This window comes from Triturus cristatus, chromosome 4_1 (assembly GCF_964204655.1).
Source record: "Triturus cristatus chromosome 4_1, aTriCri1.1, whole genome shotgun sequence".
Taxonomy (NCBI): Eukaryota; Metazoa; Chordata; class Amphibia; order Caudata; family Salamandridae; genus Triturus; species Triturus cristatus.
The window spans coordinates 565,480,757-565,493,500 of NC_140585.1; the positions used below are offsets into that span (position 1 = coordinate 565,480,757).

A 12,744-nucleotide genomic window follows, 5' to 3' on the forward strand; every position below is an offset into this window, starting at 1 on the left:
CTAATGTTATGAATGTTGTAATAGTGACCATATCAGACCAGATTACAATATTGGCCAGAATAAGCATGATTGCCAGAAGTGATCACCTCAGCGAAGCAGGCATGGTTGCCACCAGTAACGTATACAAAAATGTAATAATATTAGGTATAAGTCTCCCCAACATTGAATGATTTATCACTCAAATAATTGCTCTAAATTTGTTTTGAAAATTCAGCTAATTTTCTTTAATTATCATCTTATGATTTCTGAAACTATACACCTTCCATCTTGAATACACAGTTTTCAATGTATATATATATATATATATAACAGCCAATTAAAGCTTCAAATTTAAAAGGCTAGGCTGCACACAGGAGAGCTACTTAAAGGTAGCTGGTGAGCTACTTGTAGCGATCAAGCTACTCATTGGAGACACCTGGCCCAAACTATAACCAGGTGTACTGTGGAAAATATTAGTCAATATTTAAAGTACTGACCAAAAAACGTATGTGGGTCAACAATAGATGTCAATGGGTCGAATATCGTTGTTACATTGCAGATCAGTGCTTCAGGTTACATTGCATCAGTATGCAAATATATATTTTTTTTATGTAGCACAATAATAAATGCTGAAATTAATTTACATTGTATTTAAATATATTTAATTGTCTAAACATTATCAATATTTACTACTTTATTCATTTTTTCATTTAATTCATAAATAAATAAATTTCATTGTATCTGTCCCTTAACATTAAAAACTCAATACTGTTGATCTGTATATTCGTAAAGCTCCTTGCTGCCCTGAAACTCTGTGCATCCCTAAACCATAAATACTTCTAACTACCACATCCAGGAACCCAGGAAAAACTTTAGTAGCCATAACATCTACCCATCCCAGGACCCTTACAAATCATTTCTACCCATAACCACTACCCATCCCAGAACACTAAAAAGTCCCTGAAAACAAATTATTTTTTACTTCCCTGAAGCATTACCCATCTCTGAATCCTAAAACATTTTACTACCCCTATAAAGTACTCATCCCTGAGTGCTAAAAACCCTTTACTACCCCTAAACACTACCCATCCCTTAACCCAAAAAAGCATTTAACATGTCTTTGAGTCTTTTTATTTTTTATTTTTCAGGCCACAAAGTGGAGTGCAGAGACACCTCAAGGGCTCCCTGCTCACCATCTGGAGAGCATACTGTTCCAGTTCAGAGTGCCTTATAAAAATATGGGAAACAACCCGGGGTCAAAGATTCAATGATCCAGGAAACGTACTGCTTTTTATAAATGTTTAATTTTGCTGGTAGGCGGCGGCAAACCCTGCAGTCTATCACAAGATTAAAAACAATGGTGAGTGGTTCCCCTGCCCATTCTAGTCCATTCTAGACAGAACTGTTTTGAACAGCAAAGAAAAATACAATATAAAAGCCATCATATGGCATTAACCCTGCACGGAGCAGTGAATGAAAAATAAGTGGCGCCTGACATTTATTATTCACCCAAAGTTTATAATAAGTTTAGAGCTGCGGGGGGAGCACAAAGGCCCTATTGCCTCTGCCGGCTCCACATCCATCACCATTCATTAGTGATTAGAGGAACCGGCTATTTTGTTCTACTGAGTACCCTGGTGCCCACTCAGGGCACCCACAATGCCGGCTTCTTTCCTTTGCACATGCCCGAGTGCAAAGTTGTGTTCCCTGCCAGGGATAGTGCTACCAGGGATCAAAGTTTACACTCCCTCCTGCATTTTCCAAGATAGAGAAAACAGCAGTGTATTTCCAGCCTGCATTCTCCCATATAGGGAGCACAGTAGACTCCTGGGGACAGGGTCCATGGGACACCGATTTAATTGGGCCTCAAAGGGATGGGGGCCATGGGATGGTCCCAAGACTTATGAAGGACACCTGATGCTCCCCTACCTTCCATAAAAACAATGGCCCTTGGGGATGGAGTCCCCAGGGCCTCCTTAAGGCTGTAAGGCTCTAAGGCTTGGGTGGTGGGATGCATGCACCCTCCCGAAAACTATAAGTTTGGCCCTGGGATATGAGGTCTCTGGCATCTTAAAAAGACTGGAAGTGGGGGACACATGCCCTCATCCACAAAAATAACTGAATTGTCCCCAAGGAATGCGGTCCTCAGGGCCTAAAATTGGCTTGTGGAGGTGGGCCATGTGCCCCCTTTAAAACCAATAAATTGCTCTGGTACCCTGGCTTATTTTTCAAAAGATATGGAGCACATCATTTTTTTATTAGAGGAGTTGCGGGTCTGCCATAAAACAAAATCGCGGCGGGGAAACCCCGGCCTAACCTGGACCCCTATATGGTGTTTTTTTTTACTTTTTCTCAGGACAGGGGACTGTGACCATGAGTCCTAAAATGGCTACTGCAACATCTTTGTTGATGTAGGGCCAGCCAATTAGATCTTATTTTTAGATCTGTGGAGCATCAGCATCTTGAAATATACAAATTCTCTGAACCTTAATATCTATAGAACTACTGAATGGATTTACACCCAATCACAAAAGCATGCCTTCTGGATCAAAATCTAGCTTTCTGCAAAATGCTATGATGTAATGGTAGCATAACCTAAAGCAGTGTTTCTGTTCTGTGAAACTGTGGGTTGTGACACACTAGTTGGTCGCAAGCCGATTATTGGTGGGTTGTGAAAGTCCAAGCATTAAATAAAGTTGCCTTTCAATTTCTTTGCTATTTTGGCACATTTGCTTGTGCTTTAAAGTCCGAGGTCGAATGTGTAATGTTGTTGGGTGCCAGGCTGTATGTTACTTTCCCCCACAGACTCTCAGGAAACGTTCTGCTTGCAAATAGAACCTTTATTACGCTTTATAAGTCACCTACAGAGAGAGCGCCGGGCAACACGCTCCGATCGCGTCTCTCGCTCGCGCGCTATACCTCGCGCATGCGCAGTAGCGTCCAAACGGCCGCTACGCACATCTACGTCACTACGTAGTGGGCGCGTCCACTAGACCGCGACACTACATATCTCCCCCTTTTCATATCACACACACAAAGTCCCCGACCCGGAGGTCAGTCCATTTCAAAGTCTCTGAACCTGGATGGTCTCACCACTGCTCTTCCCCCCCGGGTGTGTCTTACCGGAGTGGAATGTCCTTCTCGGCTTCCCTCTGCGACCGGGCCTCCGTCGGTACCTTTCGGAGAGCCCTGGCTCTCCCTCTCTTTTACCTCGCCCTCTTCTCTAGTGGTCTCCCCCAAGGGTCTTCTCCCTGAGTTGTCTCTCTCTCTCTCTTGCTCACCGCTCGTGTCCTCTCCATGGCCTCCCTCGGATGACTCTGTGTCCATTATTGGCCCTTCTGCCGGGGTTTCCCCTTCCATGCACTCTCGGGGCCACTGTAAGATCTTATTGCATTTGGCCATGCGCTCGTGTGACCACACGTTACCGTCACTGAGTAGTGCCGCCCGGTCATACACTTCTTCTACTCTGAGGGGTGGGGAGTACTTGCTTTCTCCTTTCCGCTTAAGGACTGCCAGCTTCACTCTGACCCACTCCCCTTTTTCCAACGCCGTTTCTTTTGTCCTCTTGTGGCTGTTGTAGTGTTCCGTATAGATGCGCTGTGCCTTCTGCAGGTTGTGCTGCACCACCGCTGGAGACCATTTGCTGGTGATGGTCTTCTCCTGCCACGCCACATTGTCTCTGGTAAAGGGTTGCCGTCCCCGTAAGATCTGGAAGGGACTATACCCCGTACCGGTGGGGGTGATGCGGTACGCCCATATCGTGCTGAGCACCTCTTTCTCCCAGTCTTTGCCTCTTGTGATGGCCGCCTGTATGGAGCCCATCAGCACCCTGTTGAACCTCTCTACTTGTCCATTGCTGGATGGGTGGTATATTGAGGTGTGTTTGAGTATTATGCCGTTCCTGTTCGCAAACGTGACCCACTTGTCGGAGATGAACTGGGGGCCATTGTCGCTGATAACGCTCCTGGGTATGCCTTCCCGGAGGAACAACGCCTTGAGGAAGCGTAGTATCTCGTCCGTGTCCATGATCTCGTTGATATGCACTTCTGGCCATTTCGAGTATTTATCCACTAGTACACATAGATATTTGGGGATCCCCTGGTCGTCCAGTATCGGCCCCAGGATGTCCACTGCAACCTCTTCCCACGGGTTGCTGGGGTTTGTGAATTTCCCTAAGGGTGGTCTCATTGGTTTGAGTGTCTTGTCCGCCCCTAGGCACTGCGCACAGTCCTTCACGTGCCTCTCTACATGCGTGTCCATCCCTGGCCACCAGTAAGTTTGTTTTGTCCTGGCCTTTGTCTTCACAATTCCCAGGTGGCCTTCGTGAAGTATGGCTAGCAGGGTGGGTACGATGTTCTCCGGTGGCACCACCCTGTCACCCCTGTAGACAAACACTCCGTCGTTGCCCACCGACAGCTCTTCTCTGACTTCGTAAAACTGCCTGATTTTTGATCTTTGTCTCCTTCTGTCCGGCCATCCCCGCACGATGTACGTCTTGACGTCCTCCATGTCCTCATCCGCCTCATACGCGTTCTTACATTCCTGCCTGCTGATGGCTTTTTCCGGATCGTCCGTCAGAGCCACCATTTCGTCGTAGTCTTCCCTGTCGTCAGAGGCGCTGTCCATCGCAGATGCCCTGCTGAGGTAGTCCGCTATTTTGTTTCTGGAGCCCGGGATGTACTCCACGTCGTACCTGTACTCCAGGAGTTTCAGTGTCATTTTCGCAATCCGGGGCGTGGCACTGGCATGGCCATCTGATGTCAGTACTTTCACGAGAGGCTTGTGATCTGTCTTCACCTGGAATCTGGTTCCCCACAGGAACTGACGGTACTTCGCCATGGCCCACACTACCGCTAGCATCTCTTTCTCTATCACGCTGAACTTTTGTTCCGATGCTGTCAGCGTCCGGGACGCGAAGCTGATCGTCTCCGTGCCGCCTTCTGGTCTTTCCTGCATGAGCACCGCTCCCAGCCCCTTTTCACTCGCGTCCGTCATCAATATTGACCGCCCCTGGGGATCGAATCCTTGCAACGGGATCGCTCTGCCAATTTCCCGTTTCACTGTGTCGAACTCCTCTTGCGTCTCCTCTGTCCATATGAACGCCGTCTTGTCCCTCGTGAGTTGCCTCATGTGGTGGGTTTTTGTGGCAAAGTGGTGGACGAATTTACTGTAGTACTCTGCCATACCTAGAAACGACCGTACTTCTTCCTTGGAGGTGGGCGGCGGTGCTTCGCAGATGGCTTTTACGTTCCCTCTCTTCGGCGTTATTCCTTGCGCCCCGATCTCGTGTCCCAGGTAGGTGACTGATGTCATTCCAAAATGACACTCCTCCCACTCTGCTGTTAGGCCCTTCTCTTCCAGGATCTTCAATACTGCCGACAGTTTCCTGTCATGGTCCTCCAGCTCCCTGTCATGGTCCTCCAGCTCCGTCCCCATCACTAGGGTGTCGTCCTGAAAGTATTGCACTCCCTCAATGTCTTTGAATAGGCGGGCCATTAGCTTCTGGAACACCGCCGCTGCCGAGGCGAGACCAAAGGGCATGCGGCAGAATTGGTAGCAGCCGAACGGCGTGATGAACGATGTCAATTTTTTGCTTGTCGGGTGTAGTGCTACCTGGTGGTATGCCGATTGCAAGTCTATGGTGGAGAACCATTTCACTCCTTTCGTGCGGGCCAACATTTCCTCTATGCGTGGCAAGGGGAACCTTTCCACCACTATGCACTTGTTCAACTCCCTGAGGTCCACACAGAGGCGCACTTTGCCTGACGGTTTCATGGCCACCACCAAGGGTGCCAACCACTCCGCGCTGTCAATGGGCTCAATGATTCCCCCTTCTTCCAGTCGGAGGAGCTCCTGTTGCACCGCCTCCCTTACCGCAATCGGGATGTTCCGTACCTTGTGCGCTACCGGCCGGGCGTTTTCTTTGAGGACGATTTTGTGGGAGAACTTCTCCAGTCTCCCAATTTTCCCGCCGAAGACCTTCGGGTGCCCGCTCCGCCATTTTTCTGCCGTCGACTCCTCTCCGTCCAGAGTCACCATCACCTGGGTGTCCCCTCCTGGGTTCAGCTGTATTCCCAACACTCCTTGGTCCATCCAGCCCAGGACTGACGGTCCCTTCTCCGCGACGTACAGCTTGCAGAGCGCACTCCGCTCCTTGAACTGGAACTTCATAGTCTTGAACCCTACCATCGGGATTGGGTCCCCTGTGAAGGTTACAGGTCGAATGTCGGGGGGTTCTAGTCGCGCGCCCCACGTGGGTCTGAACCTCTCGTTCCATACTGAACGTTGAATGATCGTGTAAGGAGATCCTGAGTCCGCCACGATGGTGATGGGTATGCCTCCTATGATCATGTCGCACGGGGGTTTGCGCGTTCTTCTCCCCTCTATGCCCAGTACCTGGTCTTCAATACACAGGACTTCTTCGTCTTCTTCACGGCGTTCTGCGTCTTCCCCCTCGTCCTGTGCCACGAACTTCACCGCCTGCTGTCTTCCTTTTCTGCGGCATACCTTTTCGTAATGGCCAACTAGGCCGCAGAACGCACACTTGGCTCTGAACGCGGGGCACCGTTTGTCGTGCGCTGCATGGTTCGAGCTGCCGCACCTGTAGCATTTCATGGCCTCGCCTTTTCCTTGTTTCCATGTCGGTCCGGGTCTTGGTTTCCCTGTGGCCGCTCCTCTGTACTCCCCCGTCGTTTGTTTCCCCCGCGTCTGGTGGTCCGCGTCGTCTACCTTGTTGACTGTGAGTCTGGGGGCCGGTTCTCTCTTGGCTGCTTCCGCACAGCGTTTTGTTAGCTCCGCTCTCTTCACTATGGCGATCACTTCGTTCAGCGTCGCATCTCCATTCGCCCATAGTTTGTCCTGTACTGACTTGCTTGTCGTGTGCATGACGATCTGGTCCTTGATGAATTCGTCCTGCAGTCCGCCATACCTGCACGTCATCGCCAGCTTCCGCAGCGCCGCCACGTAGTCATCTACGGATTCCCCCGCTTCTTGCTTCCTCTGCTGGAAGTTATAGCGGTCGATGGAGGTGCACACTGCTGGTCGATAGTGGTTGTCCAAATCTTCTATGGCATGGGTGAACACGTCTGTGTCCCCTACAGGTCTGGTGGTTGGTGTGAGATTTTGAAACACTCGTATCCCTTCTGGTCCTAGGTTGTGTAGGAGTATCCTCTTCCTCCTGGCACTAGAGAACGCCTCCTCGTTCTCATCTTCTAGCGCTTCCAGGTAGTTTTTGAAGTACTCCCTCCAGTCTTCCCACTTCATTATGGGTTCTCCCGGGCGTGGTAGGAAAGGTATCGGCGTCGTCAGAGTCGATGACTGTGCACTCATTTTGGCGTCCACTTGCTTTCTTGGGCTACCTGGTGCGTCCGTCCCCGCTCCCCTGCTTCGGGTACCTGGGACTGCGTTCGAGCTGGCTGCTCCGTCGTCCCCTGACTCCGCCAGGATCTCCTCTGCGGTTCCGCTGTCCGCCTGCGATATCCTCTACCTCGTGGCTGGCTCCTCCGCTGCCCACGTGCCACTCCCCGGCTTCTATCTGCCTCTGCCGCGCTCTCCCGGTGTGTAGGTGTCTGCCCTTGGTCCTTCCGGTCTTCTTACCGCGTAGGGTGGTATCTCCCCTGGTGGGCTTCTTCTCTGCTGCAGGTTAGGGGGGGCACCTTCCACCTGTTGCACCTAGGGTTCTTCTTGTCCCAGTCTCGTCGCCACTGTAATGTTGTTGGGTGCCAGGCTGTATGTTACTTTCCCCCACAGACTCTCAGGAAACGTTCTGCTTGCAAATAGAACCTTTATTACGCTTTATAAGTCACCTACAGAGAGAGCGCCGGGCAACACGCTCCGATCGCGTCTCTCGCTCGCGCGCTATACCTCGCGCATGCGCAGTAGCGTCCAAACGGCCGCTACGCACATCTACGTCACTACGTAGTGCGCGCGTCCACTAGACCGCGACACTACAGAATGTCAGGCTGCTTTATTCTTTTAACATGGGGATTTCTGTTTTCTTATCTTTCTCTGACTGCAACGTGGCAGGAGGTTTAAAGTGAATTATCTGACAATCTTGCTGGAGTACAGGGAGGTTGAAGGAAAGGCTGTAGGATGTTTTTTTTGCAACACACAACAAAATGTACATATCTGTAAATTAACTATATGCATTCAGCAGTTAAGAAACCCAAAAATTAAGCACATTTTCTGTAAATCTGAAGTGTGCTGGAGATTTTAATAGGATCAAAACAATCGAGACGCAACTTAGTGATGCACACATGTTTACAGATTTCCATACACTATAATTTGTAGGCTAAAAAGGTTTATCGGTAAGACAGTATGTCTGTGCAAATGTGGGAGCCATTTCGATGGAAAGTGCTGTCTCTAATTGACACTGTACAACCTCATGATGATTTCCGTAGATTTAAATATAGCCGCCTCGTGTCCACTAAAGGTAGGTGGGTCGCGAACGTTTGTTTTTCTAAAAAGTTGCTCATGGGGTTTAAAAGTTTGGGTCCATTGCTCTATGGGGCTACTCACTGTCTTTTCTTTCCTCTTGTATGCCAACTGCCATAAAAAACATAATATTTAAATTTACCATTCTTGGATTGTAAAATGGTGTTCAGGCTTATTGCAATAAAAGACATTCAAACAAGTATTCAGTATAAATGAAATGATGCAAAATGTCAAATAGCGTTTGATAAAATGGTATAAAACAGAAAGTGACTGAAGTTATGTTTCAGGTTAAGACACGTGCTATGACTGAGCGACTAATGTTGCAGCTTCATCTGATTTTACTTTGTTTATAAATCACTTAAAAATACCTTCTGCACAGAGTGGGATGTCACAGGATTCATGCCGCACTTCGGGGCTTTTGGTGAAACACCAGGGTCCTCCTTCTTCTCCTCGTGGGTTACGGCAGTAGTTTTCCCTCAAGTCTTTACCTCGGTAGCTCGAAGGCAAAAAGCTAGTTTTAAAATGACAATCATTACAGCATAAGAGCATGCAAATCATATTTGAGACAGCATCACTTCTGAATCAACTGGTGTCTCACATTTCCCTAGAGCCACATCTACTTCGCCTCTCTAAATAACAGTTTGATGTCTTAATTAACACATTGCATAACCGTGTTCCTTTGTGGCATTTAGACGGACCTTGTACAGGCTTTTGTGCATTTACAGAGAAGGTAGTTCCCTTAGCAACAGATGCCAAACAGAGAAGTGCTACCACCATTGGACAGTCTTCTATTACTGAAATGCACGACTTTTCCCTTGCATTATAAAGTATGCAATGGACATGTCAGAAGTACTGAATAACAGAGAAAGTTCGTCCTTGCTAAATTGTGTTTTTAAGTTTTATTTATATGTGTAAACTTCTTGTGTCTACGTTAGGCACACCAAACTTTGGAAAAGGACTTGGAGAAAGGGAGAGGAGGGAAAGTTATGTTCATTTCAGTTACATTAAGTTATAGGTTTGGTATTTTATGTATGTAACACTTAATCTGCAGAAACCACTTCCAAGTGCTAGAGATGTGGCAGAGGGGAAAAGGAACCAAAAGAGCAGGAAAGAAATTAGAAACCATATTACACAGCACAAAAAGTGTTTTTTCAAATGTCTGTTTGTAACAATGATTTTTAATCAATGTATAGAAACGCTAGTCACCCTACTGACAATCAAGACATTGCCCCACACTAGAAAACAAGAGACAAACAGCTATATTTCAAGTGGCCCTAAAATCACCTGCTACATTACACATCATCCAGGCATGAATATCTACAGTTTATTTCAAACTGGACCTAGAAGGGTAAAGAGAGTTATCGCTCTTTCTTCCTCTTTCTTGTCACTGTTTGCAAGCTCCACCTTCAAATCACAAACAACCATATGTGTCTTCAAGGCTTAATCCTAAGGCAAACACAAAGGGGAGGTGGAAGGCCTGAATTAATCTCAGGCACTAGTAATGGCCTGTATATCTACACTCTCTGATTCGACCACCACATGCCACAAATTTCCTCCCTGGACTCTCCACCCTCTTCCTCAGCATACACCTGATATTACTAGAATCATCCAAAGCACAGATAGAACAAGTAATAAGACAGGTAACTTGCTTCTATGCTTCAGTATCTGCATCTGTACGTAGCATACATCTCCCCTTAACAGATGGGTTTCAAATGCCCCAAAATGAATTGAAAGTAAGATTGTGTAATGCACCTATAAAAATACGGAAAGAATTCTTGACATGTTGAGATGTTTGCTGTGGGATTATTATAACTGTTGATTATCAATCAATCAAGGAATTGCAAAGCGCGCTACTCACCCGGGAGAGTCTCAAGGTGTTAGGGGGGGGGAGATGAAGCTCTGAGATAGCCAAAGAGCCAGGTCTTGAGGTTCTTCCTGAAGGTGTGCAGCATGGGGGAGTGTCTGATGTTGAGCAGGAGCTCATTCTAGGCCTATGCCGCGACCTAGGAGAAGGCTCTTCCACCCACTCTGGTTCTGTGGATGCGTGGGTTTCTGCTAGGCAGAGGTCAGAGGAGCAGAGGCTTCTCTTGTGTACATGGAAGGAGACTCTTTTGTTGAGGTATTTGGATCTAGCGTTGTGGAGGGCATTGTAGGTGTGGGTGAGTGGCTTGAAGGTTACTTTCTTCTCGACGGAGAGCCAATGGAGGTCTCGCAGGTTGGGTGATTCGATCATGTCGTGGGACGCCGAGGACGAGTCTGACCACGGTGTTCTGAAGGGTCTGAAGTTTGCGCTGCAGGGTTTTGTTGATTCCAGCATAGAGGACATTTCCGTAATTCAGTCTGCTTGTTATGAGCGCGTGGGTGATGGTCCTTCTGGATTCAGAGGGATCCATTTGAAGGTCTTGCAAAGGATGCAGAGCGTGTTCAAGCAGCTGGAGGTGACGGCGTTGATCTGGTGGGCCATGGTGAGGGAGGAGTCGAGTATGATGCTGAGGTTCTGGCTGTGGTCTGTTGGAGTGGGGGGTTTGCCGAGGGCAGTGGGCCACCGGATGTTGTCCCAAACTGAGGTGTGGGCCCAAGGACTTCAGTTTTCTCCAAGTTGTGGTTCAGACAGCTGGGGCTCATCCAGGATGCAACGACCTTCATTCCTTCCTGGAAGATGAGTCTGGTGGTGTAGGGTTCCTTCGTGAGGGAGAGGATGTGCTTGGTGTCATCCACGTAGGATACTATGCTGAGTCCATGCTGTCTGACGATGGTGGCAAGGGAGGCCATGTAGATGTTGAAGAGCGTGGGACTGAGAGATGATCCTTGGGGTACTCCGCAGTTGATCTCTGTGGGTTCAGAGAGGAAAGGAGGGAGTCTGATCCTTTGGGTTCTGCCAGCGGGGAAGGAGCGGAGTCAGTCAAGGGCAGTTACCTGTATGCTGGCGTTGGGGAGTCAGCCTGTGAGAGTGCAGTGGGAGACAGTGTTGAAGGCTGCGGAGAGGTCTAGTAGGATGAGGGCCGTGGTGTGGCCTTGGCCTAGGAGCGTGCAGATGTCATCTGTTGCGGTGAGGAGGGCTGTCTCGGTGCTGTGGGCGCTGCAGAATGTGGATTGGGAGGGGATGAGAATGGCATTCTCTTCGGTGAAGTTAGTCAGCTGGGTATTGATGATCTTCTTGGTGACTGTGGCTGCAAAGAGAAGAAGAGAGATGGGTTGGTAGTTGTTCAGGTCTGTTGGGTCTGCCGAGGGTTTCTTGAGGAGGGGCTTGAATTCTGCACATTTCTAATCATTGTGCAATGTGCTGGATTTGAAGGTGGCGTTGATAGTGCATTGTAGCTTGGGTGTCATGGCGGCTCTGTGGAAGATGTGCAGCGGGCAGGGGTCTGTGGGGGCTCCGGAGTGCGTGTTCTTCATGGTCATGGTGGTATCTTGAAAGGAGACTGGGGTCCAGGCGGTGATGGTGGGCTGGGTGTCAATGCTGGAGAAAGGAGTGGGATCTGGAGTCTTTTTGCTGAAGTTGTCATAGAGGGCCTTGTCTTCAGATGGAAGTGGGAGCTTGTTGCAGAGGCCCTGGAAGAGTGTGATGTCTGTGGCTTTGCTGGGGGGTTTGGTGAATTGCTGGATGATGCTGAATAGATCCTTTGAGTTGCAGGAGTTGGTGAGGATTTTGTTCTGGATGAAAGTCCTTTTGGTGGATCTGATGAGTTGGTGGTATTCTGTCATGGCGTTCTTGTAGGTGGTCTTCAGTGGTTTTGCTGTTCCTGAATTGTTTTTTGAGATGTTTGCAGGTGCATCTGGATTCTTGGAGGTTGGTGGTAACCCAGGTGGGCTTCATGGGGTGCTGTCTGTTGGGGTTCCAGAGTGGGTGAGCTTGTCTGCTCAGTTGGTGATCCACCGGTGTAGTTCTTTGGCTACCGAGTTGGTGTCGGTTGAGGCGGGAGGGGGATCGTGGTTGAGGGTGGAGTTGCGGTACTTCTCTGTTACCTTGCCCTAGTTCCATCGTGGTGGGCGTGGAGTGGGTTTGTGTGCTGTGTCCTTATTGAAAGAGAAGTGTACGCAGTGGTTGTCCTTCCAGAGGGGCTGTGTGGTGTGGCTGGGTGGATGTTGTTTCCTCCTGCGAAGATGGGGTCGAGGGTGTGTCTGGCCTTGTGGTTGGGGATGGTGACAAGCTGTTTCAGTGCGATGTTGGCGGGGTTGTTCCGGAGGGTGGTGGAGTTGGGGTCGCTGGGGTTGTCGAGGTGGAAGTTCAGGTCTCCATGGAGGCGATGGCGTGGGGCACGGTGATGACAGAGATGGTGGTGGTGAACGAGGTTCGGGGTCCGGGTGGTCTTTAGGCAAGGGTAACATGCA

General features: G+C 49.0%; 1 protein-coding gene across 4 annotated transcripts in view; it reads right to left on the reverse strand.

Annotated features, from left to right (window-relative positions):
• HGF (hepatocyte growth factor) overlaps positions 1 to 12,744 on the reverse strand; it is a 475,310-nt gene that overhangs the window by 219,892 nt on the left and 242,674 nt on the right. For 2 of the 4 annotated variants that reach the window (XM_085652885.1, XM_085652887.1), the window contains one exon: positions 8,781 to 8,908. In XM_085652885.1, coding sequence (XP_085509011.1) covers positions 8,781 to 8,908 — 128 coding nt within the window. Of the gene's footprint in view, positions 1 to 8,780; positions 8,924 to 12,744 lie in introns of all 4 variants that reach the window. The other 2 variants (XM_085652884.1, XM_085652886.1) reach the window with 1 other exon arrangement.